The sequence below is a fragment of the Cavia porcellus genome, unplaced genomic scaffold (assembly GCF_034190915.1).
Source record: "Cavia porcellus strain 051 isolate PalLab524CR breed Dunkin Hartley unplaced genomic scaffold, mCavPor4.1 scaffold_28, whole genome shotgun sequence".
NCBI lineage: Eukaryota > Metazoa > Chordata > Mammalia > Rodentia > Caviidae > Cavia > Cavia porcellus.
The window spans coordinates 51,010,919-51,035,247 of NW_026947511.1; the positions used below are offsets into that span (position 1 = coordinate 51,010,919).

The 24,329-nt window shown below is 56.7% G+C and overlaps 3 protein-coding genes and 1 long non-coding RNA gene across 23 annotated transcripts in view; 3 read left to right on the forward strand and 1 right to left on the reverse strand.

Annotated features, from left to right (window-relative positions):
- The first annotated feature begins 1,049 nt into the window (after positions 1-1,049).
- Fkbpl (FKBP prolyl isomerase like) lies at positions 1,050-9,491 on the forward strand. 11 transcript variants are annotated; one of them, XR_010044177.1, is made up of 3 exons: positions 1,050-1,517; positions 2,441-2,605; positions 2,980-3,988. XR_010044177.1 is itself a non-coding variant. In XM_063239164.1 (3 exons), the coding sequence occupies exon 3, from the start codon at positions 8,396-8,398 to the stop codon at positions 9,443-9,445; it is 1,050 nt and encodes a 349-aa protein (XP_063095234.1). In that variant the 5' UTR covers positions 1,066-1,517; positions 2,441-2,605; positions 8,374-8,395; the 3' UTR covers positions 9,446-9,491. The 11 variants fall into 11 exon arrangements, 10 of the variants coding, with proteins under 10 accessions (XP_063095234.1, XP_063095233.1, XP_063095232.1 ...); XM_063239164.1 differs by lacking the exon at positions 2,980-3,988 and adding an exon at positions 8,374-9,491 and having other exon boundaries at positions 1,066-1,517; XM_063239163.1 differs by lacking the exon at positions 2,980-3,988 and adding an exon at positions 8,323-9,491 and having other exon boundaries at positions 1,067-1,528.
- Positions 9,492-9,773: 282 nt separating this feature from the next.
- Positions 9,774-17,192, forward strand: Atf6b (activating transcription factor 6 beta). 4 transcript variants are annotated; one of them, XM_063239153.1, is made up of 18 exons: positions 9,774-9,890; positions 10,438-10,517; positions 10,634-10,712; positions 10,884-10,975; positions 11,608-11,743; positions 13,051-13,136; positions 13,245-13,380; positions 13,466-13,597; positions 13,688-13,821; positions 14,289-14,474; positions 14,560-14,651; positions 15,009-15,185; positions 15,265-15,372; positions 15,480-15,561; positions 15,736-15,803; positions 15,881-16,075; positions 16,184-16,268; positions 16,621-16,726. In XM_063239153.1, the coding sequence occupies exons 1-17, from the start codon at positions 9,863-9,865 to the stop codon at positions 16,245-16,247; spliced, it is 1,875 nt and encodes a 624-aa protein (XP_063095223.1). In that variant the 5' UTR covers positions 9,774-9,862; the 3' UTR covers positions 16,248-16,268; positions 16,621-16,726. The 4 variants fall into 4 exon arrangements, with proteins under 4 accessions (XP_063095223.1, XP_063095222.1, XP_063095221.1 ...); XM_063239152.1 differs by having other exon boundaries at positions 9,776-9,890; positions 15,733-15,803; XM_063239151.1 differs by having other exon boundaries at positions 9,789-9,890; positions 15,733-15,803; positions 15,964-16,075; positions 16,621-17,192.
- LOC134473757 (uncharacterized) lies at positions 11,212-22,839 on the reverse strand. Its single transcript, XR_010044178.1, has 3 exons — positions 22,743-22,839; positions 20,354-20,471; positions 11,212-19,790 (listed from the first exon to the last, which is right to left on the reverse strand). It is a non-coding gene; the product is annotated as an uncharacterized LOC134473757 (long non-coding RNA).
- Tnxb (tenascin XB) overlaps positions 21,616-24,329 on the forward strand; it is a 65,138-nt gene continuing 62,424 nt past the window's right edge. For 3 of the 7 annotated variants that reach the window (XM_063239142.1, XM_063239140.1, XM_063239138.1), the window contains exons 1-2: positions 21,618-21,852; positions 22,072-22,267. The gene's annotated coding sequence lies outside the window, so the exon portion shown is untranslated. Of the gene's footprint in view, positions 21,853-22,071; positions 22,268-24,329 lie in introns of all 7 variants that reach the window. The other 4 variants (XM_063239137.1, XM_063239139.1, XM_063239141.1 and 1 more) reach the window with 4 other exon arrangements.

Genomic DNA, 24,329 nt, shown 5'->3' on the forward strand with positions numbered 1-24,329 from the left:
GTTCTGCGTGACAGCTCACGCCTCAGTCTTCAGAAGGTTTGTCTGTTTGTTTATATGTCTGACTAACAGGCTTCTTATTTATATAGCTTTTTTTTTTTTTTTAAAGACAGAGTCTTTCTGTGTAACCCTGAATGGCCTGAAATTCACAGGGACCCTCCTGCCTCTGCCTCCTGAGTGCTGGGACTATGGGCGTGCGCCCCACGCCTTGCCTTGCTGGGTCTTTATTTCTGGACCCCTTTTACCCCAGTGTAAAACAGGAGCTAAATCTGCTGTGCTTTTCTTTTCCTGCCTATCTCTTGTGATAGGTGGAGACCTTACAAAGGGTGAGGGAAACTAGCCCTGTCCTCCTGCCTCTGCAGGAGGAAATAGAAGCCCCTACCGGGCCCCACTGGCCTTGCTCCCCCACAGCGCTGATTCCCCCTCACCACTCTCCACCCTCTCTGATTCCTTCTGTTCTTCCAGCAACTTCCACCCCGTGTGCAAACCTGGTTCTGTCCTCCTGGCCCCTCCACGTCCTCCCAGGAGACGCCCTGCTTCCAGGCAGCTCCCTGGCATCATTTATGTCACTGTGCAAGTGTCACCACCACGGGAAGCCTTAATCTCATCACTGGATTAAAAATAGCCCCGTGGACACCTGGGGCATTGGCCACCAGGTGCGTCCATGATTGGTTGTGTTCCAAACCCCCATCACTGCCTGGCATGGTTTTATATTTTATGGACTGCTTTGCACTGCCTGTCACCTCCCGTGAATGTAAAGGACACGATTTGGGACTTTCCTGGCACTGCCCTATTCCCAGCCCCTGTCTTGGCACAAGGAAGCCCCCAATAAGGATTTGTTGAACTGGATGCCGCATCGCACGCCTGTAATCTCAGAACTGAAGGCTGAAGCAGGAGAGTGGAGTGAATTCAAGGGCAGCCTGGAGTACATAGAGAACCCCTGTCTGAAAAACAAAACAATTGTTGGAGACACAGCTCATGCCAAGACCGTAGGGTCTATTCCCAAAACCACACACACACACACACACACACACACACACACACACACGGTTGACAGATGAAAAGGGGCTCAGTGGATGGTGCTTGCCTAGCATATAGGAAGCCGGGTTTCAGCCTCGGCACCACAAAAGAAAAGGCAGAGGGTTTTTGAATGACTGAATGAATCCGTGAATGCTAACAGCAACTCCATGAGCCTCTTAGCGGCAGACTTTTTTGCCCTTCCCAGCCTCCTTCGCCTGCCTACCAAGGAGGCCACGCCAGAAGCTCTGGCAGCAGAGAGGAGGGAGGGACAATTCTGACACAGATGCCAGCAGGCCTGAAAACCACAGCAACCGCCAGAGCACAGCAGCAGCCAGGGAAATGCATTCCGCCCTCGCCCTCAGAAGCCAGAACTCTGCGGCCTCCAACCGAGCAAGGGCGGCAGCTGGGCCAGGATGGCGTGGGGGTGACAGCGACAGCGGCGATGCCCCCGCGCCCCGACCCTAGGGCTGCGCCCCGAGTCACCGAGGTCTCAGCCCGCAGTGAGTCCCTGGTATCAGGCCGCAAAGGGAAAGAGTGGGGGGCAAAGGCGGACCCTGGAGGGATGCATGGGACACAAGGGGGCTCCCAGGAGGGGTCCCGGGGGCAGCACCCAGGCCGGCTGTCAGGCGTGATTTGCTTTTTAATTAGTTTTATCAGAAGGCTTCCGACATGCACAGTGGTCGCCTGGGCCGTGGCAGGCTGTACCTGGACAGCACCCACCTTGCTGCTTGGGTTTTATCCAATCCCCTCCTCTCGCCCTAGTGACAAAAACTTGGCTTCCATGTTCCCTGTCTGCTCTCTTTTTCTCTTTTTCTTTCATTCTCCTCCACTCGGTCCCCCTGTCCGTTTGAACTTTTTCTTCCAACCTCCCCGTTGCTATTATGCACTTTGGTCCTCGTCTACAATTTTGTTTCTCACACCAAAGAAGCAGTGCAGTATGTATGCATGTGTGTGCGATTTATTTCACTGAAGAGTAGGAACTCGAGGGATTGGTGCTTTAGCTCAGTGCCCACAAGTGCCTGCCGGGCAAGTGCCAGGTCATGAGTTTGATCCCCGGTACCAAAAAAAAAAAAAAAAAGAGAGAGAGAAAAAGAGTGTGGTCTCAAGGTTCATCTACCTAGAAATGTCTCGTTTATCCTTTGTTAGGGCACAGTAGTACTCCGTCACATAAAAGACCCAAATCTTCTTTATCCACTCATCAGTCGCTGGGCATTTGGGCTGTTTGCAAGATGTAGCTATTACAACAAACTGTGCCACTATAATCACAGGTGTGGATATGTCACTGTGGTACGATGCTTTTATTTTTTTTTTTATTGGTACTGGGGATCGAACTCACAACTGCCTGCTTGCAAGGCAGGCGCTTATGCCGCTGAGCTAAATCCCCAGCCCTGGTACAATGCTTTTAATTCTTTAATTCTTTCAGGGTGACACCAAAAGGGCAATACCTGGGTCGAATGGAACCTCTACTGATGCAGAAGCATTACTGCAAGCTCAAGTCCAGCCTGGGCTATGAAGTGAATTCAAGGCCAGCCTGAATTGCATAGTGAAACCCTGTCTCAAAAAGATGAAAACAAACACACAAACCCAGGTATAGTGGCTTGGCTGGTATCAGTCCAATGAGAAAACAAGTCACAGAGCAAGGCACAGGGAATGGGCAGAGGCTCGCCTGGGAGGGAAGGGCAGTGGTCCCAGTGCTCTGTGCAGTGGATGCCTGTCTGGGCCCACCAGGCCGGGCGGTGCCAATTCCAGTCCAGTCTCAAGCTGCTGTTTACCTGCCAGTCCTGGGCAGTGTGTCTCTGTCCTGACTCCTGGCCTCTGGAGATTCACCTCCAGCCACGCACTCCTGCACTGGCTTCCTCATGGCCCGGCCCTCTCTGAGGTGTGAGCTTAGCTGCCTGTAACAGCAGAACTCTTATCTTGGGGCCTTCGGGGCTGGTGGGGCCCCTCTGTGTTGTTTCCTAGGCCATCAGTGATGTCATGGATTAACACTAGTCGCCAACTTAACACCAGCTAAATTAAAGCAGCATGGTGCTGAGTGTGCATGTTCCACCTGGGGAAAGCTGCCAGCATAAAAAGATACGAGGAGAAGATGAGTGCAACGTGGGTTTCTCTGAGTGTTGCTGTTTGACCCTTTGGTTCTCCTGGAAGAGCTCGTCATGACTAGCTTCCCCAGTGTGAGTTCAGCCACTCTCATTGGAGGAGCTCAGGACCTTGTGGTGAGGGTGGCTGTGGTTCACTTTGGGGAGCTCTGGTCCTTACACTGAGCATTGCTTCCTGGCTCCGGAGGGGAAGACGTGTGCCGTTTAATCTCCATGACAAACTCATCACGCTGGCTTCCTACTTCACGTGGAGGTACATACACCATTTACAGAGTGCCTGGATGTTGCCAGCAGCACGGACTGTGTTCAGAGAGGCCCAGGACTCGGTGTCCTGCTGGACCGTGACCCGGCCGTGCCCCGGGCAGTGATCCCCCTCGTGAGCGGGGTGGAGGGTAGTTTCTGCAACCCTCTTCCGCCTTCCCACGGAGGTGTCCTTGCTATGGCATGCACTTGACTGTTCTTATTGTTGGAGGAGCTCGGGACCTCCGTGTCACTGAGGATGGCTGTGGTGCTTTTCAGGACAGTTCTGGTTCTAGTTTTGAGCATAACTTCTTGGCTCCAACATAGAACCCTCCACCTACCAGCACGGCTCCTTCACCCCACTGGCATAGACTTTCTAGCTTCCACCGCTGACCTCTGGGCCTTCCCAGCACAGATCACTGGTGTGAGTCCTTATCTAGACATCCAGTTAGACTTATGTGAGGCACTGTCATGGGCTCTAGTTTTCATCTGGACTCATGCAGAACATTGCTGTGGGATCCAGGCCCTTGGCTGAATATTCTGGATCTTTAGTGTTGTGGACAGATTTCCTGCACTTTCTTGTGTTTAACTCCAGATGATCATCATAAAATATTAAAAATTCTGTGTCCTGATTCTAGTTGTTCTGCTAACAACCCCTGACTACAACAAGTGAATTCTGAGGGCTCAGTAAGGGGTGTGTGTGTGTGTGTGTGTGTGTGTGTGTGTGTTTGTGTCCCCTCCAGGGCACTTACAGAGGGGGCACTAGCCACACTCCTAGACAGAACAAGCACCCACTCACACAAGCTTCTCCCTCCTCTGGAATCTCAGGTTTCACCCCCAACAAAAGTGGAACACTGCCCCCACCAGCCAGACCAAGAGAACTGCAAAGTACAACCTCTGCCCCCCTAGAAGGAGGCGGCTGGGGGAGAGAAGTGGGGAAGCCACTCCAGAAGAGCTGTAGACATTCTTTTACAGAACCTTCAGAAACGTGTCATCAGACTGATCTCTGGCAGGGTGTTAAGTCTTCTGTAAAACCCTGAGGGGAGGAGGATTGTTCTGGAATGGCACCGGCCTTCCACACTGCCAGGGAGATGGACCCAAGGCTTTTCTTTCATTTGCCAATTTTTAAAAAATTTTTTGTGCTGGGGAAAAAATCCAGGGCAAGCACCACTAGTGAACTATGCTACCAAGATCTATCTAATATCTTTTGGAGGCAGGGGTTAGGGGGGCAGGATCTTGCTATATTGCACAGATTGGTCCCAAACTCCTGGGCTCAGGGGATCCTCCTGCCTCATCTTCCTCAGACTGGGGAATACATGTGGGTGCCACTTAGCCCCTTGACACTGATACTCTCAAATCTTTAGGAGGAAGAAGGCAGAGGGACATTTCTCCTTCCTGTTCTCTGGTGCATGATTTGCCCTAACAGGTGAGCAGCTGTTCACTGCTTCATGTCCACCTGAGGTCCTCTGTTCCCTTCTGGCCCTGGGAGTAGAACCCTCCTGGGGCACCCTCTCTGTCTCCTTCATCCTGACTCCTTGGTGATTGTTACTAGAGAACTGCCCTCTGGCATGATAATGATAGGTCGTGCCATCCTGGGGCTTAGCTATGTCTAACATGACAGCTGCCCAACTTGGTACTGGACACAGAGAAGCAACTTCTCTCTCCTAGAGTAACTTCCACACTCTCTCATTCCAGAGATAAACCTCCCGCTCCCTTTTCGCACGTGCACTGAGCCCTCTCCATCCCCAAGCCTCCACAACCACTGAGGCCTCCACCCCCAGCCCCAGTAAATCTTTCTGTCTCCTGTTTTACATAGACAGATGCTCCCTCAAATCAGCAGTTAATACATCATTTTGCCCCCCCAAACTCCTCCCCCAGCCAGAACTGATAATAGTTCACTTCTTTGTCCTCGCTGAGAGCCACTGTACCCCTAGAAAGCTCTTCCAATCCCTCATTAAGGCCTCTTCCTACTTTGTTTCTCCCGCTCCGCTTTGGACTGAGTGCCCAGAATACTCAATCAATTAAGACTGGGGGACAGGGAGTGGGAGAAGGCAGGGGGTGGGAGTCCAGCAGCCCTGGAGCTGTCCTCGCCTCCCCTCAGTGAGTCCCTTTACTTGCCAGCCTCTTCCTGACGGGGTCCAGGAGACTCTCCAGGCCCATGAGTGTCTTCCCTGGGGACCTGAGTTCTGGTCTAAGAGGATTTTCCATTTCTGAGCTGGGCGTGGGGGCTCACGTGGTGATCTCAGTGCTCAGGAGCTGAGGGACAGCAGCTCAGGCCAGACTGGGCTGCAGAGTGAGTCCCTGTCTCAACAACAAACAAGTAAATAAGCAAAACCTTTAAATGCTTAGTGTTTGTTTACTTGTGGTCATTTGGATTGAATCGGGGCCTTGTGAGCGCTAGGTGAGCACTCTGCCACTGAGCGGCCCCCCAGCTCTGTGTTCATCTTGCTGCCCTACCTTCTATGTGGCTTTACAGTGGGGAAGGGGGAGTCATCAGTTTTTAATTTTTAAAAATTTTCTTTACTGTTTCTTTTCTTTTTTGAAGAAAGGGTCTCACTATGTAATTCAGGCTGGGCTTGAACTCATTAGGTAGCCCAGGTTGATCTGGAACATGCAACAGTCCTCCTGCCTCAGCCTTCAATGCTGGGATGATAGGTATGCGCCACCATGCCCAACTTCATCTGTTAAAACATAAAAATACTTTCATCTGTCATTACTTTGTTTTTAGATGTGTCAGTGCCCATGTTTGTATGTCTTTATGAACACAGTAGTGATACGGGATCACCAAGCAGAGACCAAGCCAGCTTTCTCAGTGTGGGGCCTGCACATATGTTCTCTGAGCTTCCGCTGGCTTCAACTCATTTTTCAGGCGGCAGCAAAAGCATCTCAGCCTCGGGGGAAACCACAGCACCCTTCATCCCTGCCTTCTGTTCACCCTACTATCACTGCTGAGTTTCCTCTTTGAAGAGTCATAGATTGACTGTCTGCTGCTAAGACACAACTACGATGAACAATCTTTGTCCAGGTGATCAAGCCTGTCGCAATTCATTCTATTATTTTATTTACTCATACTGGGAATTGAACTCAGGATCTCACACTTGCTGGGCAGGCGCTTGTGCCGCTGACCCATATGCCCGGCCCTGTGATTCATCCTGTACTACCTTTCCATGAGATTCCTGAAATGGAAAAGGGAAACAGAAGGGAGGAGAGATGGGTTAATTTTCAGTAGCATCCCAGGGAGTCTAAGAATCACAAATTAGCCCAGGGGTCAGAGGGGAACAGTGGAATAAAGTTACTGTGGCTCGGACCCCAGAAACAAAATTAAAAAAAAAAAAAAAAGCCTAGGTTAGTGGCTGCAGCTTAACACACACAGGGAAAAGTGTTTTGTTTTGCTTTGTTTTTGAGACAGGGCCTTACTCTGTAGTTTCAGCTGATCTTGAACTCATTATATAGCCCAGGCTTGTGTTGAACTTGTGGGGTGATCCTCCTGCCTCAGCCTCCCAAGTGCCTCCTGCCTCAGCCTCCCAAGTGATTACAGGTGTGCACCACCACAAATGGTAAGAAGATGGATTTGGCCCAGGTCTGTGTTTAATGATGAAACTGCCCTCACTCCCAGCTCTTCTGGCGTCATGGTCCTTGCAGTGTGAGACACAGGGATGGTGCAAGAAAGCAAACTGACCAGGAAGCCAACGAGAGAGAAGGTCTCTTTCCCTGAAGAGCTGTGGTGGCCCAGCCTGTGCAGGTAGCTGGCCAGGCCAGGCTGAATCTCAAATAGAAACCACACTTCCTATCAGAAGGAGAACTAGTGTTTCACTGCGACAGTCAGCGGAGCAGGTTATACCAGCTGTAATGCGAAATGTAGGACAAACGGAAGAAGCCTGGACAGGGAAAGAGGAAGATCGGGATGAGGGGATTGTAGGTCACGCCCAGCAACACAAACCTCTCGCAGGACCTGGTCAAAATGCAATTACAGGCTCCATCTCCGGCTTCCTAAATCGAATCTGCAGTTTAACAGTTCTCTCGGGAGCTGCACACACGTCACACCTGGAAAAGCCTTACTTAGCCCGAGGAGGCAAACTCGAAAGTCAGTGATGGGTGTGAGGAGAGAGGTAATGGAAAGCCTCAGGGCTTGCCCAGCAATATAGGGCCGGTGGGATTAGAGATCCGAGTTTCTCTTGGCGCCTCCTGGGCTGAATGGGCCAAGGAGCTGTCCTCTGCTCCGATCTTAGAACTAGGGAAAATAGCACAGAAGGACCTGAGGTCGGAGGATAAAAGGAACTGGGGCGACATCATCAACCACCGCCCTGCCCTTTTCCACTCTCTCCTCATTCTCCCCGCTTTCCCTCTCCAGGACTACTCCAACTCTAAGGGAACCGGCCAGCTGTATGGATCCCTTTTGATTCAGTTCAATTTGTCCTAGTTTGCCTGCCAAGGCTTAACTCGGTTGCTATGGCCTGGAGCGTCTCCGTTGCGGAGGAAATGATGTCACGCCTAGTAGGCGGGCTAAACGATTCTCTCCTCTTCCTGATTGGCCGTCAAGAATTTGACTAGATTCGCTGTCTCGCGGGCTCCTGGCGGAGTTGTCAGGCTCTGTCCCCTGCTTCTCCCTCTCCCAACAGCCTTCTGCCTCTGTGAAAAGACTCCGAAGACAATATTCAATAAGCACGTAACTTCCGAAGCAAAGGAGATTCCAATAACACGGTGCTTGCCACCCTGCTAGGCTCTTTAGCCGCTCAGTTAGTTTTTGACCCGATTGGGTGTCCGTAGTTGGGGCGGTTACCTAAACTATGGGGAATCGGGGAATTCATGGTTCTAAATTAGGTCTGGGTGTTACCAGGATTTAAGTAAAACAGATTTAGGGTGGAGTGGGAGTGGGGACTATGGACATTTAGGACTAGAGGCTAGTGAGAAAGAGTGAAAGAAATCTAAAAATATTAATTAGCATTGTTTTTGGTTTACTTTTCAGGTGCTGACCTGAATCTGACCATCTAACCAAACCTCTTCTGATCACCCACAGTGAAAGGGAACGAGGTAGCCAAATGGAGACGTCGATAGTCAGTCCACCGGGGGAGAAAGACACTTCTCAGCCACAGCAACAATGGGAAAAGAAACCCCAGGACAACCTTGATTCCACTGCTCAGTGTAGGCAGCAGCCCAGAGACCTTCCTACTGAGACCTTTGAGCGGGGAGTGAGCCCTGACAGAGCAAATCGAAATCCAGAGAATCTTCACGAGGCTGAACACCTGGTCGCTGGACTTGAAGGAGACTCTGATAAATCTCATGAATCAACTTGTGAGATACCAGAGTCCCTCCAAGCTTCTGATGTCTGGTACTGTCCCGATGGGAGCTTTGTCAAGAAGATCATCATCCGTGGCCACGGCTTGGACAAACCCAAGCTGGGTTCACGCTGCCGGGTTCTGGGTTTTGGATTTCCTTTTGGGTCAGAGCTGCCAGAGGGCTGGACAGAGCTAACTGTGGGAGAAGGGCCATGGAGGGATGAAACTTGGGGGGAGCTCATAGAGAAATGTCTGGAATCCATGTGTCAAGGTGAGGAAGCAGAGCTTCAGCTCCCTGGGTACTCTGGACCTCCTGTCAGGCTCACACTGGGCTCTTTCACCCAGGGCCGGGACTCCTGGGAGCTGGAGACCAGCGAGAAGGAGGCCTTAGCCAGGGAAGAACGTGCAAGGGGCACAGAACTCTTCCGAGCTGGGAACCCTGCAGGGGCTGCCCGATGCTATGGACGGGCTCTTCGGCTGCTGTTGACTCTACCTCCTCCTGGCCCTCCGGAACGAACTGTCCTTCATGCCAATCTCGCTGCCTGTCAGTTGCTGCTAGGGCAGCCCCAGCTGGCAGCCCAAAACTGTGACCGCGTGCTAGAGCGGGAACCTGGCCACTTAAAGGCCTTATACCGAAGAGGGGTAGCCCAGGCTGCGCTTGGGAACCTGGAAAAAGCAACTGCTGATCTCAAGAGGGTGCTGGCGGTAGATCCCAAAAACCGTGCAGCCCAGGAGGAGCTGGGAAAGGTGGTCATTGAGGGGAAGAGACAGGATGCAGGGATGGCTCAGGGTTTACGCAAGATGTTTGGCTGATTAAAAAACCTTAAAAAAAAAAAAAGAATTTACAGGAACATGTCAATTGTGGTCTGTGCTGTGAGATTTTTAGAGGTTCAGAGGGAGGATTTCACTCCGCATCCTATTCCCAGCTTTTGCCTTCCTGGGGGAAGTAGTGCAGCGACCTAAGTGCGCCTATTTTGGGAGAACTTTATCTCCGAAGACTGAGAGTTGTCTAAACTTCTAAATTTAGGACTGACTAGGGGACTCGTGGACCTTTAAATGCTTGGAACTACGTTTCCCAGGCTCCTTGTCGCTGGGCCCAGCCTGGCGCATGCGCTGGTGTACAGCCTAACCTTGGCGCATGCTCCAGCTTCACCACCGGAGATCCTGGAACTGCCGCTTCCTCCTCCGTACTCCCATTGGCCCCGCCCGCGCAGTCATTTCTCTCGGTCCATGTGCTCAGCACCCGCATCTCTTACTGGTCCGTAGGGTTTCCGGGCCGTCCCTCTGTTTCTAAAGAGCCTACGGATTAGTTGGCGATGAGGAAAGGCGGGTCTCGGGAGCCGTGTCAGGGTTGGGGGGCGGGGGGAAAGATGGCGGAGCTGATGCTCCTCAGTGAGATCGCCGACCCGACGCGCTTCTTCACCGATAACCTGCTGAGCCCGGAGGACTGGGGTGTGCGGCGGCAGGCCTCGGGGCGGGACCGGGGCTGCGGCACACTGGGTCCCTGAGGCTCGCGGGGAGGAAGCGGAAGCCCAACGGGGAAGGCCGGCAAAGATGGAGCCCGCCCCTTGCAGGAGGGCGGCCAGGGGCTCGTCGTGCTTGCGGGGGGCTCTGGAGCGGGGAGACCTCGTCCTCCGCGGCAGCGGCGAGTGGTTCCGGGGTCGGGGGAGGAGGGGCCGAAGAGCACCGGCTGTGTCGCTTTTCGAGTGGGCGGGCGGTGGGTCTGGCCGCGCGGAGCCAATGAGGGCCGGGGTGGGGGCTGCGGGCGCCTGCGGGCTGCGCCGCCGACCCCGCGCTCCTTGCAGACAGCACCCTGTATGCTGGCCTGGATGAAGTGGCCGAGGAGCCGCCGCAGCTCTTCCGTTGCTTGGAACAAGATGTCCCGGTAGCGCTGCTGGGGTCGCTGGTGGGAGGGAGTAGCCCGAGAATCGCCAGGCCTGTGAGCACCTGGCATTGCCCCTGCTTTCTCAGTCCCGCTCTCTCGCGTCTTCCGTTCTTCAGTTTGACAGCAGCTCCGTGGATGTGGGAATGGATGCCAGCCCCCCGGAGCCCCCTTGGGACTCGCTGCCCATCTTCCCAGGTGAAATAGCCTTTCTGATTCCCTCATGCTTCCCTCATCCTCCTCATCCCACTGTTCTTGGAACCTGTGTAATGCCCTGGCGAGGGGGTGCCCAAGCCTGTGTCCTGCGACACCCCGAGACAGTTCCCCGAGACAGTTGCTTGCTGATTGTTCTAACCTCTCTCTCTCCAGATCTTCAGGTGAAGTCCGAGCCATCCTCCCCGTGCTCTTCCTCCTCCCTCACCTCTGAATCATCACATCTCTCCGCAGAGTTCTCTAGCCAGGTCAGAGGGACCCTGCTTCCTGTTTTCTGTGACAGGACCCCCTTCCCTTCGCCCACAGGTGCTAAGGGAACTATTTTGGTGCTGTGGGTAATGGGGTGGGGACTTCTGCCTTGGCCATTTCCTTCCAAGCCTCGTGTCCACACACACACACTCCGGTAGTTAGTGCAGATATCTCACGTACAGAACTATGTGGCGGCAGTAGTGGGGCTGAGAAGAGAGTTGTTAATTGCTGAGAATTCTGCTACTGTTCATTTATTTATTTATTTTGAGACAGGGTCTCACTATGCAGTTCAGGCCGGCCTTGAGCTCACTTTGTAGTCCAGGCTGGCCTCAAATTTTTCAAAGGTCCTTCTGCCTCAGCCTCCCGAGTGCTGGGATCACGGGTGTGTGCCATAAGCTAGCTTTCTGCTACTATTCTTGCTGAAGGTGTTCAGTGTAAAAAATCATGAGTGTTCGTCAGTCCCCCTAGGAATGAAGTAGGAAGAAAGAGCTGAGGCCTAGGGTGATGGTCAGTACCTCTCAGACAGGTCAGGTACTTGGTGTTTTGCAAGCTTTAAAGCTCTTCTTGCTCTTACTCTCAGGGTGTCTCTTGTTTTTTTCCTTCTTTCTGCATCCCTGCATCCTGTCACCAGGCCCCAGGAGTAGGAGAGGTACTGCATGTGAAGACAGAGTCCTTAGCGCCTCCACTCTGCCTCTTGAGAGATGACCCGACACCCCCATTTGAAATCGTCCAGATCACTGTGGGCTCCTCCACTGATGATCCCTCTGGTAATGACCACCCAACACGATCCTGGGCTTTGCCTCCTTGCGTGCATATTTGGAGCAGGGGTGCAGGCAGTAGGATGGGGAGGACAGTGCATGGAGAAGGGGGCAGATGACTAGAGAGAAGCCCTGAAGGAAAGGGAGAATTTTCAGAAACCACACCAAGGGCAACACTGGACAGAGATGACTGTTTCTTGTTCTAGCATCCTGTGTGTCATTAAGCTCACCATTAGTTTGTATATTTAAAATAACTTTCAGACAAAGTACAGTGATACCTTGGTTGTTGAACTCAGTTCCTTCCAAATTCGTGGTTAAACACTGAGAAGTTCAAGAATTGGATATATTTTTCCCATAAGATTGTAAGTTGTTGTTTTCCTTTAGAATTTGGGATACTTCACTCCAAGATCTCCTTGAGTTCCATAAGAAATAATAGAAAAATCATCTTTGAGGACCAAGAAGTACACTTATAAACTCGTTTTTTCCCAGTATTTTAACAGATCTCACAGTGATTTCTTTCTTAAACTATTGTGGTTCTCATAGGTTTCTTTTGATTTTGTTTGTTTTTTGAGACAGAGTCTCACTGTGTAGTTCAGGCTGTCCTTGAACTCACCGTGTAGCCCAGGCTGGCCTTAAACTCCTGGTGATGCTCCTGTCTCAGCCTCTCCAGTGCTAGGATCACAGGTGTGCACCACCTCACCTGGCCACAGTTTTTCTTTTTTTTTGCTTATCAGTACTGGGGATCGAACTCACGACCTCCTGTTTGCAAGGCAGGGGCTTATGCTGCTGAGCTAAATCTCCAGCCCCCACAGTTTTCATTTTAGCTTTACTGCTGGTATCACCAACTTTCTTTAGAGCCATAGTTACGATATTTCATGCAAATAAAGTAAAAAAAGCCCACTGATGAAAGTGTTATGCACTAACACAAGCACTGTAGGTTGTCTGGGTGAGAGTTGTGCTTAGACCAAAGCGTTCCTCTGTGCATTGTGGTGAGATGTGAGCCTGACTCAGTCTTGGCCTGTGTGGGTTTTTTCACATTGGTTTTCAGTTCAGCTATGGAGCAGAGTTAGGAACATGGACAGGGCGAGCCCTGGACACCAGCAATGGTGAGAAAATCTGGAGGAGCCACCAAGAGGGAGGGGAAGGTAGCAGGAAGCGGGAGCAGAATGGAGTGCGGCTCTGCAGGGCCTCCACCTGCTGCCGCCTGAGCTCTGCAAAGTGCAAAGAGCAGCTCTCCTTTGCCCCTCAGAACCTCCTTCCCTTCCTCCTCTGTGTCCACCTGACGTCCGGCCCTGCTCCTCCCTGCCACCCCACAGATATCCAGACCAAGGTGGAGCCCACCTCCCCGTCCTCCTCCATCAACTCTGAAGCATCCCTGCTCTTGGCAGACTCCCCCGGCCAGGTGAGCGGGTGCCCCTTGCCCGAGCTGCCCGTGCCAATTCTCCTCTTCCTCCCCCTCCTCCTCAATGGGTTCCCCTCAGCCTGACACTTCTGTGGATGCCCCATGCAGGCTGGTGCAGGTGACGAGGTGCTTGAAGTGAAGACAGAGCCCCTGTCCCCTCCAGGCTGCCTCCTCTGGGATGCCCCTGCTCCCTCGCTTGGCGCTGTCCAGATCAGCATGGGTCCTGCCCCAGAAAGCTCCACAGGTGAGAGGGCACTCTGAGCCCTGGGGCCCTGGCCGCAGCCTGGGGCCTGACCCTCTGTCCCCTCCCTTTCTCCTCGCTTCCTCAGGCAGAGCCCCGCCGGCCCGGAAGCCACCCCTGCAGCCCAAACCTGTGGTGCTTACTGCTGTCCAGATGCCGCCCAGAGCCACGCCTGCCAGCACCGCTGTCCTCCTGCAGCCACTTGTGCAGCCGCCCGCGGGTAGGAAGGCGCGGGTGCCGGGTACCCATGTGGGAGCCCACGCTCTCCAGACTTTCCGCCCTGCCTGACTCACAGCTCTCTGGTCCTTAGTGTCCCCGGTCGTCCTCATCCAAGGTGCTATCCGAGTCCAGCCTGATGGGCAGGCGCCCACCACGGCACGACCCGAGAGGAAGAGCATCGTGCCAGCACCCACACCTGGGAATTCCTGCCCGCCCGAGGTGGATGTGAGTCCAGAGGTGCAGGGCAGTGGCCTGGGGAGGGAGAGGAAGTCGCTCTGGAGACAGTTGAGGGCTGGAGGGAGCTGAGACAAGGAGCAGAGGTGGGGCCTGCAGTGGGTTCTGGGTCCTTCGGTTAGCTCTCATGGATGGCAGAGGCAGGGAAGTGCCCTCGGGAAACCAGAGGTACGGCGGTCCCACTAAGTTAGGGTTGCGGTAGCAGAGGGTTGGCTTCCGAGGGGAGGTAGACCACCCTTCATTAGGTGAGACGGGACTGGAAAGCAGGGGGGAGGAGGGCAGCTGCTTCACCCTCCTCCCAGGGTGGGAGCCTGCGTGGGGTGATATTCCACCACCACCACCAGCACCCCGCTGCCTTGGGTTAGATAGGCTGGAGGGCACAGTCATCAGCCCCGGGGCACCACAAGGCGATCCCTTGCCGCCTCGCCTCTGCTTACTCCGTGGCCCCTGGTACCCAGGCAAAGCTGCTGAAGCGGCAGCAGCGGATGATCAAGAACCGGGAGTCGGCCTGCCAGTCCCGGCGGAAGAAGAAGGAGTACCTGCAGGGGCTGGAGGCGCGGCTGCAGGCCGTGCTGGCCGACAACCAGCAGCTGCGCCGGGAGAACGCTGCCCTCCGGCGGCGGCTGGAGGCCCTGCTGGCCGAGGTCAGCCTGCGGGGCTGTGGGGTGGGCAGGGTGCTGCTTGGGGGTGACTCCTGCCTCCCATTCTCTTCCTGTGCTGTCACTGCAGAACAGTGAACTCAAGCTGGGCTCTGGGAACAGGAAGGTGGTCTGCATCGTGGTCTTCCTCCTCTTCATTGCCTTCAACTTCGGACCTGTCAGGTGAGCTCCAACCGCCTGGGGCTGCCTGTCTGCGCTGGCTCCGTCGGCATCCCCCCGCCAACACCCAGACAACTCCACATTCTCAGCACCCCAATGTTGGGCATCCCACAGGGCCTGGGCTCAGCTGTTCATTGGGGGCGTGGTGGGGGCACTAGTGGCGGTGGTATCAGCTTGCTGAACTGAGGCTGCAGGTTAAGTGCTGTCCTTTTCTTGTTTCTGGACCTGTGTGGTGGGAACCATCCCCCGGTCATGGAGGGAAAGACCAGGTCTTGCACAGCAGTGTCACCCAGGCAGCCTGACTGCAGGGTGCTCTGTTGAGAGCTGGCGGCTGCTCACCACTGTCCCTCCCTCATGCAGCATCAGTGAGCCACCGCCAGCACCTGCCTCGCAGATGGGGGGTCAGGCACCCCGGGCTCAGAGGCACCTGCTGGAGTTCTCAGAGCAGCCACCGGCTCAGGGGATGGAGCCCCTGCAGGGGTCCCCCCAGGGCCCCAAGGAGCCACAGCCCAGCCAGGTGGCCCGGCCCAGCTTCAGGTGAGGAGGGGGCAGCTTCTGCACAGAGGGAGTGCCAACTATGGGGCATCCTCACATGGTACTGTCTTCCTTGCTCCAGGAACTTGACAGCCTTCCCTGGCGCTGCCAAGGAGCTGCTGCTGCGGGACCTGGACCAGCTCTTCCTCTCCTCTGACTGCCGGCACTTCAACCGGACCGAATCCCTGAGGTGCGGGCGTCGCCTCCTGAGTGCTGACCTCCACCCTCTCTGGTTCATGCCTGGGAAGTGGGTGCCCGGGCCCAGCCTGGACTGCCGACGACCCCTCTGCTCCGCAGGCTGGCTGATGAGCTGAGCGGCTGGGTACAGCGCCACCAGAGAGGCCGTCGGAGGAGCCCGCAGAGGGCCCAGGAGAGACAGGTGGGCAGGGTCTGCTCTGACAGGGCTGGTGTCCCCAGGCCATTGCGTAGCCTCACCTCTAGGACAAGATTTTAGGAACTGGGGGGAAGCAGCAGGGAGGTGTCAGCCACCAGGCTGTCCCTTTCCCTTCTCCCTCACCCTCTGCCCATCCTGAAGTGCCTCTCCTTCCAGAAGTCTCAACCACGCAGGAAGCTGCTCGCAGTGAAGGCAGTCCCCAGCCAGCCTCCGGGGCCCCCCGAAAGGTGAGGACGGGGAGGTGCAGCTGATCAAGCAGGAGTCCACCCCGCAGGTCTGTGCTCGCCAGCCTTGTCCCCAGCAGGATTGTGATCACCTCACTGCCGAGGTCTCTGGCCAGAGGGAAGAGGGTGCAGGGCTCACTCCTGGACCGGATCCCCTACCTAGGGACCCTGTGGGCCAGCTGCAGCTCTACCGACGCCCAGATCGGTCCCAGCCAGAGTTCCTGGATGCCATTGACCGGCGGGAAGACACGTTTTATGTGGTCTCTTTCCGGAGGGTGAGCTCCTCCCCGCCCACACCACAGCCTGTCCTCAAGAGAGGGGCTGGAGATCAGAGAGGGGTGAGTACCTTACACCTTTCCCTCTTCCTCGGCCGCCCCTCCCAGGACCATCTGCTGCTTCCGGCCATCAGCCACAACAAGACCTCACGGCCCAAGATGTCACTGGTGATGCCTGCCATGGCCCCCAACGGTACTGCAGTCCCCATGGCCAGGGGAGAGGATGGGCTGCCAGGGCGGGCGATGGGGTGTCCAGAGAGATGGCAGCAAGGGTAGAGAGAGCACACAGTGGCAGAGACCACGCCAGGAGGGCGAGGGCGTGGCTCATCAGGGCAGTGGCCAGGCAGGGGGTGACCTAAGGCTGCTGGACCTGCCCTCTGCCCTCCTCTGGGGTCCTGCCTGTGTGGCCCCTGCCAAGCTCATCCTGTTACTTTCTTTTCCCGCCCCTCTCCCCCCACGGCACTGCATCCCTGCCCTACTCCCCCTCCCCTCACACCTCCTCTCCTTCCTGGCCCATACCCTGCTCTGCCTCTCCTCCTCCTCAGAGACCCTGTCTGGCCGGGGCGCCCCAGGGGACTATGAGGAGATGATGCAGATTGAGTGTGAGGTCATGGACACCCGAGTGATTCACATCAAGACCTCCACGGTGCCCCCCTCGCTGCGGAAGCCGCCAGCCCCAGCCCAGGGCAACGCCACCACCAGCCAGGCTCACCAGGGCCCCCACCGGGCCTTCTACCTCCGCCACCCCTGACCCCTGCACTGGCTGCCTGAGGCGGCTGGGTGCGGGAGCCTCGTCGCTTTGCGGGTTTCCCAGGCCCTGGTGTGGATTCGGGGCAGCTGGTAGAGGAAAGACAGGGTTTGGGGCTGAGCACTTAGTGGGGTCAGGTGGTTTACCCCTCCTTCCTCCCCTTCTGGGGATATAGGGCTCCTCATTGCTATGGAACCCCGGTCCCTGCTTCCTCTGAGGGTCCGGAGTGAGCCTCAGTTTTAGGGTGGGGGCTCCCATACGCTCTGTTCTTTTGTTCCCCTGGGGCGCTGTGCCAGGCTGTTGGTCCCCAGGCGGGACTAGGGGGGTTTACATTGTGAGGTAGTGGGAATAAAGGGGTAGTGGAGGGGAGACAGTGCTGCGTGTGTGCCTGGTTTTTACTGCCCAGTAACCCACCTGGAAGGAGTCTGGGTGGTGGCAGTGCCTCCTGCTGGCTTGTGACTTCACAGGGCCAGTGTGGAAGAACCAAGCGCTGGAGACAGCTGGCATGGGGCAGGGTGAGGTGGGATCGCAGGCCTCCTGGGCATGTCTGTCTGTCTGTCTAGCAGTGCGTCCCTGTGTGGCAGGACACCAGGGGCCACAGATCCCAGAATGTATCTGAGTAAACAGGAAGGATGGTGCCCCACCCTCGAGGGTGTACAGCTCCCACCCATCCTGGGCTCCCCAGAAAGTTGTCCCTGCTTCCCCTGCTTCCAGGGTGAGCAGTTCTCGGGGGCTGGGCCAAGTTGTGGGCGTCCACACACCCTCACCGGGGCTCAGGTACCTGACCCACAGCATTAGGAGGCCCAGGTGGAGCTGACTGCATTCCACATGGGAAGACAGCAGGGCTGTGCCCAAGCCTGATGGGGGATCCCCGCCAGCAGCACCTCGAGCCTGACCTGCAGGAGTGGCCTGGGTCAGCGCAGGGTGTGAGCAGGGCCTGGGCTGTGGGCCCGGATGACTGGACAGGGGCCGCCCGGGCCGGCAGCCCAGGCTCACAGGAGGGAGGAAGCCTCACGTGTCCGGCCAGGCTCTCCCCTGCGCGGCACCACCCGCCCCGTGCTGTGTTTGGGGGGAAAACAGCCGGTAACTATGGGAACTTGGAACTGGGGCTCCCAGGAACTTGGACCTCACTTCCCTCCAGAGGACAGCCCTGGACCTCGCCCAGCTTCCTGTCCCGGGATCCCGCAGGCCTTTCCCGCCTGTCCCGCTGCAAAGCCAGACCTGGGGGCAGTGGGACCTAGGGCAGCTCCCCTGAGCTGGCTCCCACCCTGCCTTTCCGTAAATACCAGAGGCTCCCTCACCCCCACCCCCACCGAGGGTGAGGGGAGAGGCTGACCCCAGCCAGTCTGCAGTCCCTTCGCCTGACCGAGTCCAGCCTGCCTCCCTGTCCCGTGTCTGTATGAGCTGCTGGTGTCTCCTTCGGGGCTCGGGTGGTGCAGACGCGCCTCTGCCAAGTGGCCCAGATGCTGGTATGAACCATCAGTGGCATTGCAGAGGGACAGAGAGTTGGAGCCCTCTAGAAGGTGGCTCTTGTGCCGTGGTCAGGCCTAGGCGGGTCTCCGTCCCTCTGACTAAGGCCACCTCCTGTTCCTCGCTGGCTGTCTTGTCCTAGAAGCCTGTCTCGGTTCTGCTTTCCTCAGGCTACCACCTCTGTCCCCTGGCATCCCCTCCCTGGTCCTCGTCTCCAGACTTCCCCAGACTATGCCCTCTGCCCCACCATGTCGCCACCACCTTTGGATCCCATACCCCTGGCTGCTGTCTCCCGCCTCTCCTTTGTGTCCCCCCATTCCTGGGCTCCCAGGCCTTCTCCTGCCGCTGACCCCGTGTAACCTCCTCCCTCTCATGCCCACTCCCCTTGGGTCCCTTTCTCCTCGTCCATGTCCTTGTCCCCTCCATCCTTTCTCCTCCCCGCTCCAGCCACCCCTCACCCCCCGCACTTTCCCATCCCAGTGCTCTGTTCTCGCCCCAGCAGTGGGGGCCAGGACTGGGGAACCTAGCATTTGCCTCATCGTTCTGCTATGGCTCCTCGATACAGCACATCTGGATTCCGGGGCCCAGATGTGTGGTTGCCACAGCGACCTCAGTCCCTCTGGTAAATACAAGCGCCCACCCGCCCCAGAATAGAAAACAAAACAATTGTGTGACTTTCTTTTGTCACGAGATAGAAATGTCCTCCCTCCTCCCTCCTCCCCACACCCATGTCTCCGGGAGAAGGGAGTACCAAGTTCCAGACCCTGCTTCCAATGGCTTTCTGGCCCCTTCCTAGCTCCCTGGATCTCTTCTCAGGCTCTGTTCTGTCCCTCATCTACATCCTTGACCCTGCCTTCCCCACGGTGGACACTGATGGCCCCCTGTCCCTCCCAGACACCCACACACCCAGTAATAGGCAGTGTCCTCTCCCTAACTGCGCAGTAACTGGATGCAGAAGGATTAGCCGCAAAATCCCGGGTCTTCCACCCTTCAGCAAATCCTCCGAGAAGCCACAGCCTCTGCTCTGGGGAAAGCAGCCCCCAGGTTCTTGGGGGATCCTCAGCCCCAGCTTCCCCTAGAGCCGTCGTAGACAGGGACAGACCACAGCTTCGGAGTCCGAAGCCCACCTCCACCAAGAACAGAGCCCTTGGACAAACCATGCAACATCTGTGAGCCTCCGTTTGCTGGCCACGATGTGGGATTCATAAAACCCCTGCACCGGAGGAAGCTGCTGTGTAAATGGAAGCCAGGACAAGCGTTTCCTCTTTCCCCTCTCTGGGACCGCGTCCTTGGATCACAGCCCCTGGCCTCCTTGTTTCTATCTTTCACGTCCTTGCCCTCAGTTGCCCTTCCTCTTTATCTTCTGCTTTTCCCCTTTCCTCTCTTCTTACCTCTTTTTTTTAGAAGCTCCCTATGCAGACTTGCGCGTGCTGCGGGGCTCGCCTGCGCTGTGCCCATGGCGCTCTCTTCTGGCTGTAGCTTTCATGCTGTAGCCTCCTGAGGGCAGGACAGGACCTTGGGGGATCGCGCCAGGGTGGAGGCTGAGAGCTCAAGACACCTGATGGAGGCTTCTGGAACAGCCCCAGTCCGTGGACAGTTACGGACAACGCTTTGTCCCTGCCACCAGGACACTTCCATGCCCAGCTCCTCCTGGAGGGCTTCCCTGCCCTCTTGCCTGTGGTTCCGTCCTGTCCTGGCCCTTTCATAGTTCATTACTATTTTCACTCTTTTTTTTTTTTTTTTTTTTTTTGGTCTTTTTCATTTTTATTGGTACCAGGGATCGAACTCACGACTGCCTGCTTGCAAGGCAGGCGCTTATGCCGCTGAGCTAAATCCCCAGCCCCCATTCACTCTTTATTTTGCTGGTACATTTTACATACATAGGATGACACGTTCACTGCAGAGAATCTGTACCTGTCTGACACATGCGGCTGTTTCTTTCTTTCCCGTTCCATTCCTCTCTCCTGTCAACCCCTTTTCCCGTGATTCGCTATAGATAAGCATTTATTAGGCACACGCTGTGCAGGGCTTGGTGCTTTTCTGATGTGATGCAAACGTACATTAGATAGGGGGTCCTGCCGGGTCCAGCGGTGCACACCTGTAATCCCAGCACACAGGAGGCTGAGGCAGGAGGATCACCTTGCGTTTGAGCCCAGGCTGGACTGCATAAACAAGACCCTGTGTCAAAACAAAAAACAACCTATGAGTCCTCCCAGAGCCTGAAGTCCCAGTGAATCATTTTAGGAAACAATTATTTCAGAACCTGGAACTGTGTCAAGCTTCCAGTGGCTCCCCAAATGCCCTGTAAGCTTGTAAACATCTGGAACCCCATGTTCCTGTCTGATGTCCCAGGATCCAGTCCCAGCAGTAGGCTTCCAGGATGCCCCAGGGCCTCGCTTCTCTCCAGAGCCTCTTGGTCACTCCCCGGGCCAACGCTACTCATGGTGACCACCCTTGCTAAACGAGGAGACCAAGGCCTGGCTTGGGGAGGTGTCTGCGACCCAGAGCACACACCTGGAATCACACGTGTCGGGAAGGCCACACTCTGCACATGCTGGTGAGCTGTGTGAGGCTGCTGCACCTGCCCAGCACCTGCCCAGGCCCGAGAGAGGCTGCTCCCGCTCCTGGCTCGGGGGCATCAGGCCAAGGCCCAGGAAGGAAGCTGAGCCCAGCTCTGTCCAAGATGCTGACTTCATCCTCCCCATTGAAGCCAGGAAAAAACCTGCCACACGCACCCAAACACACGGACGTACACGGGGGAGGGGGGCCTCATGCAACAGCCGTGTGTGCTTCTGTCCACAGCCACATGCTGTGCCCTCAATCCGGGGATGCACACCTGGCCTGTGGTGCAAACATCCAAACCGCCACCCAGGGGTGGCATCAGGTGACCTCGGTGGTGAGGTTTGAGGGGCTAGAGAGGACTTCCAGGGCAGAGTGCTCCCCCCCTGGGATGAGCACCTCAACCACCTCTGGAGGAGACAAGAGCACAGGGGCTTCTGTGGGACGTGGGTTCCCCGGGTGCCTGGCTCCAGCCTTGAGCCTGTTTCCTTCTCCAGCAGCCCTGACTCCTGTGCTGTCCCCAGGCACTGGCCTTGTACTTTCCCTCACATCACCCCACACACACACCGTTTGGGTGCTCACCCAACATGCTCCTCCTGCCTCTGCACCTTCCTTCCCTGCCTCCCTCCAACCTCCACTTCCCACGTCCTGGTGGGCAGCCAAGGCCCTGCCCAGCCAGCCCAGTGCCCATGGCACCACCAGTGCTGCAGGAATCTGTCAAGGTGGGAGGGGCAGGAATCCCCCACTGAGACCAGGAGGCCACCGGGAGAGGGGAAGAGCACAGGCAGCTCTGGCCAGAGACAGACAGACGGACAGAAGGGGAGGAGGAGGTGCAGGTGGCAGTTGCAGGACAGAGATCGGCAGGAGAAGGAGGCTTCAGCTTGGGACCACTTGGACCCCTTGCCCTGTCTGAGACCCCAGCGACCAGCATGAAGTTGCTGGGGATGAGAGAGCCCTGCTGAGCTGCGGAGAGGGGACAGCACAGGCAGCATAGGAACGGGTCAGAGAAGGACGGCGGGTGAGGGAAGTGCAGGCAGGGTGGAGGAAGGGACCAGGGAATGGAGTTAGAGAGGGGGCGAGGTGAGGTTGTCGGCTGGCTGCCCAGGAGGGGTCAGGGCCCTGGGAGGGTCAGGGTGGGGCAGAGGAGGGTGGAGGCCGCCGTCTGGATTCCTCCTGACCTCACGCTCGCCCCCCCTGCTCCCCTCCCCGCTGGCTCTAGGCTGCCTCCTCCTCTTGTCGCTGCCCAGATCCGCGGTCGGTCAGTCACGGTGTGGTTCGGTGAGGCTCCGCCGCGAGGGACAAGCCAGGGTCCTCCTGGAGTCCAGAGCTACCAAGTGGAGCCCCCAGCCCAGAGACCCCACTCCCGGCGTTGGAGGTACCCCAGGTGCAGGACTCGGCAGCTGCCTGGAGCCCAGGTAGGGCTGCTCCAGGTGGGAGCACCTGAGAGTCCCGGTAGGGACTTCCTTGGGACAGGGCGGGACAGGACTTGGTCTTCGGGGAGGCTGGGGCAGGAGGGTGTGTGCCAGCCAGCGGGGCAGGTTCAGGGCTGGAGCGGGACTTGGGACCCATGCAGGTCCAGGAACACACAGGGCCCCCAGTAGCAGTGCCAGGCTGGGGATGGCTATTGGTCAGACGCTGGGGCTGTGGAAGGCTGAGCTGGGGGCCAGCCAGACTTAGGGGAACACGGTGGGCTCCCCAGTCCCAAGGAGTGGGGTGTGGGGGCGGGCTTCTCTGGGCATCTAGGGAGACTGGTGACTGTGCCACCAGCCTAGGCTGGGGAGGGGATGGGGAAGACAAAGTCCCCAGGAGATGCCAAAGTATGGTGCAGTGGGCAGGACGCTCAGATCTAGCGGGGAGCCCAAAGCCTGTGGACTGGACTCCAAAACTCACTCCTGGCCGAGAGTGCTGCGCCGAGTCAAGCGATGTCCCCAGGACACAGGGCCTTACGTGTGCACCAATCCTGTCCCCTTCGGCTCCCCAGCTCCAGTTCCCCTATCCCCCCCCCCCCAGCCTGCACACACACGTGACCCCGGGCGGGGCGGGCGGGGCTCTTATCTCGCCCGGAAAGAATTTAATGGCTTGGGAACAACTGGAAGTGGAACTGAGGAAGCCTCTGGGAAGCAGCTTGGAAACACCCTGGCTGCGCGGCCACCCTGCTTTTCCGGCCACCCCCTCACCCCTGCCCGCTGTGCCCCGGGAAGACACCTGGGTCTCTCAGCTCCCTTCCTCTCCAGCCCTGGCCTGGGGTGTGCCCCAAGCCAGCCTCCTGACGCTCCCAGATCGCGCCCGGGAAGTTTTCTATCAGGCACCTGCTTCATACACAGTCTGAAACCAAATCTGAGACCCCCTCAGGCCTCCACCCACACGCTGCACCTCCTCCAGCCCTGCCAGATTTGGCTGGGAGTGTGGCAGGAGGGTGAGAGGACACTGGGGCAGACCGAGGCCCTCACCCCTGAACCCCCAAGCCCTCCCCCAGCCTTCCCTCTCCCCCTCCCCCATGGAACCTCCCCCATGGGACCTCCCGTCCCGGATGAGCAAAGTGTCAGAATTGGCCACAACATGGAATGCCAGGGGTGTTGAGTCACAGTTTGGGAAGGCGCCCCCGCCCCTGCCCTCCTCTGACTGTGGGGAGGGTGCCCCCCCAGCCACACTTCAGAGGGATGCAGAGGAACACCTCTGCAAGGGACACTCCAGTGCTGTTTCCAGACTTGAGAGTGGAGAGCTGAGGGATGGTGACAGGGTGGAGGGAGGACCGGGCACAGCTGGGGCATGCTTGGGGCTTGGCTGGGGCACTGCCCCTTCCATTAGAATGGCCTCCCCAGTCTTACAGAGTCCCCAAGTTGGTTCTCTGTATCTATTCCTGTGGCCAAGACCCCCTCCTCTCCCAGCACAGGGCAGAGACAGAGACCACTGTCCAGAGGAGAGGATGGGTCACTCCCAGGGGCCTCAGGACATGAGGAAGCACAGTGGGCCAGCAGGGGTCCAGTCACCTCTGCTTCCACCTAGGAAGGGCCCCTGTTCCTTTCCCTGCTGGCCCCAAGCCCCAAAGCGAACTGCTTTTCTAGGCACTGCCCAGTGACAGTGGAAGAACTGTGAAACGGAGGTTGTATGTATAAGAAGGCGTGTGTGTGCACACGGCATGCCCATATGTACACACACGCATGTGTATGTCCACAGAGATGCAGGCTGATTGGGTAGATGTCTGTGCATCTGTACAGATGTATTCATATTTGTATTTCTGGGGATTTTGGAGACAGGTCAGACTGGCCTTGAGTTTACTATGTGCTCCTCAGGCTGACATCAAACTCATGGCAGTCCTCCTGTCTCCGCCTCCAAACTGCGGGGACTACAGGCAGTTTCCACTACACCCAGCCTCATATCTGCACTTGTGGATGGGCATGAACCCCACGGTTCGTGTGGGATTTGCCTGGCTTTAGACAGGAGGGACAGCTAGGGCAGTGCAGAGCCCGCTTCTGA

Excerpts from the sequence above, each read along its gene's own strand:
- Atf6b (XM_003473740.5), top strand. The coding sequence starts at position 9,949 with ATGAGGAAAGGCGGGTCTCGGGAGCCGTGTCAGGGTTGGGGGGCGGGG. Across the intron at positions 10,976-11,607 it reads CCGCAGAGTTCTCTAGCCAG|GCCCCAGGAGTAGGAGAGGT; the intron begins GTCAGAGGGACC and ends TCCTGTCACCAG. Across the intron at positions 16,269-16,620 it reads GCCTGCCATGGCCCCCAACG|AGACCCTGTCTGGCCGGGGC; the intron begins GTACTGCAGTCC and ends CCTCCTCCTCAG.
- Fkbpl (XM_063239164.1), top strand. The coding sequence starts at position 8,396 with ATGGAGACGTCGATAGTCAGTCCACCGGGGGAGAAAGACACTTCTCAG.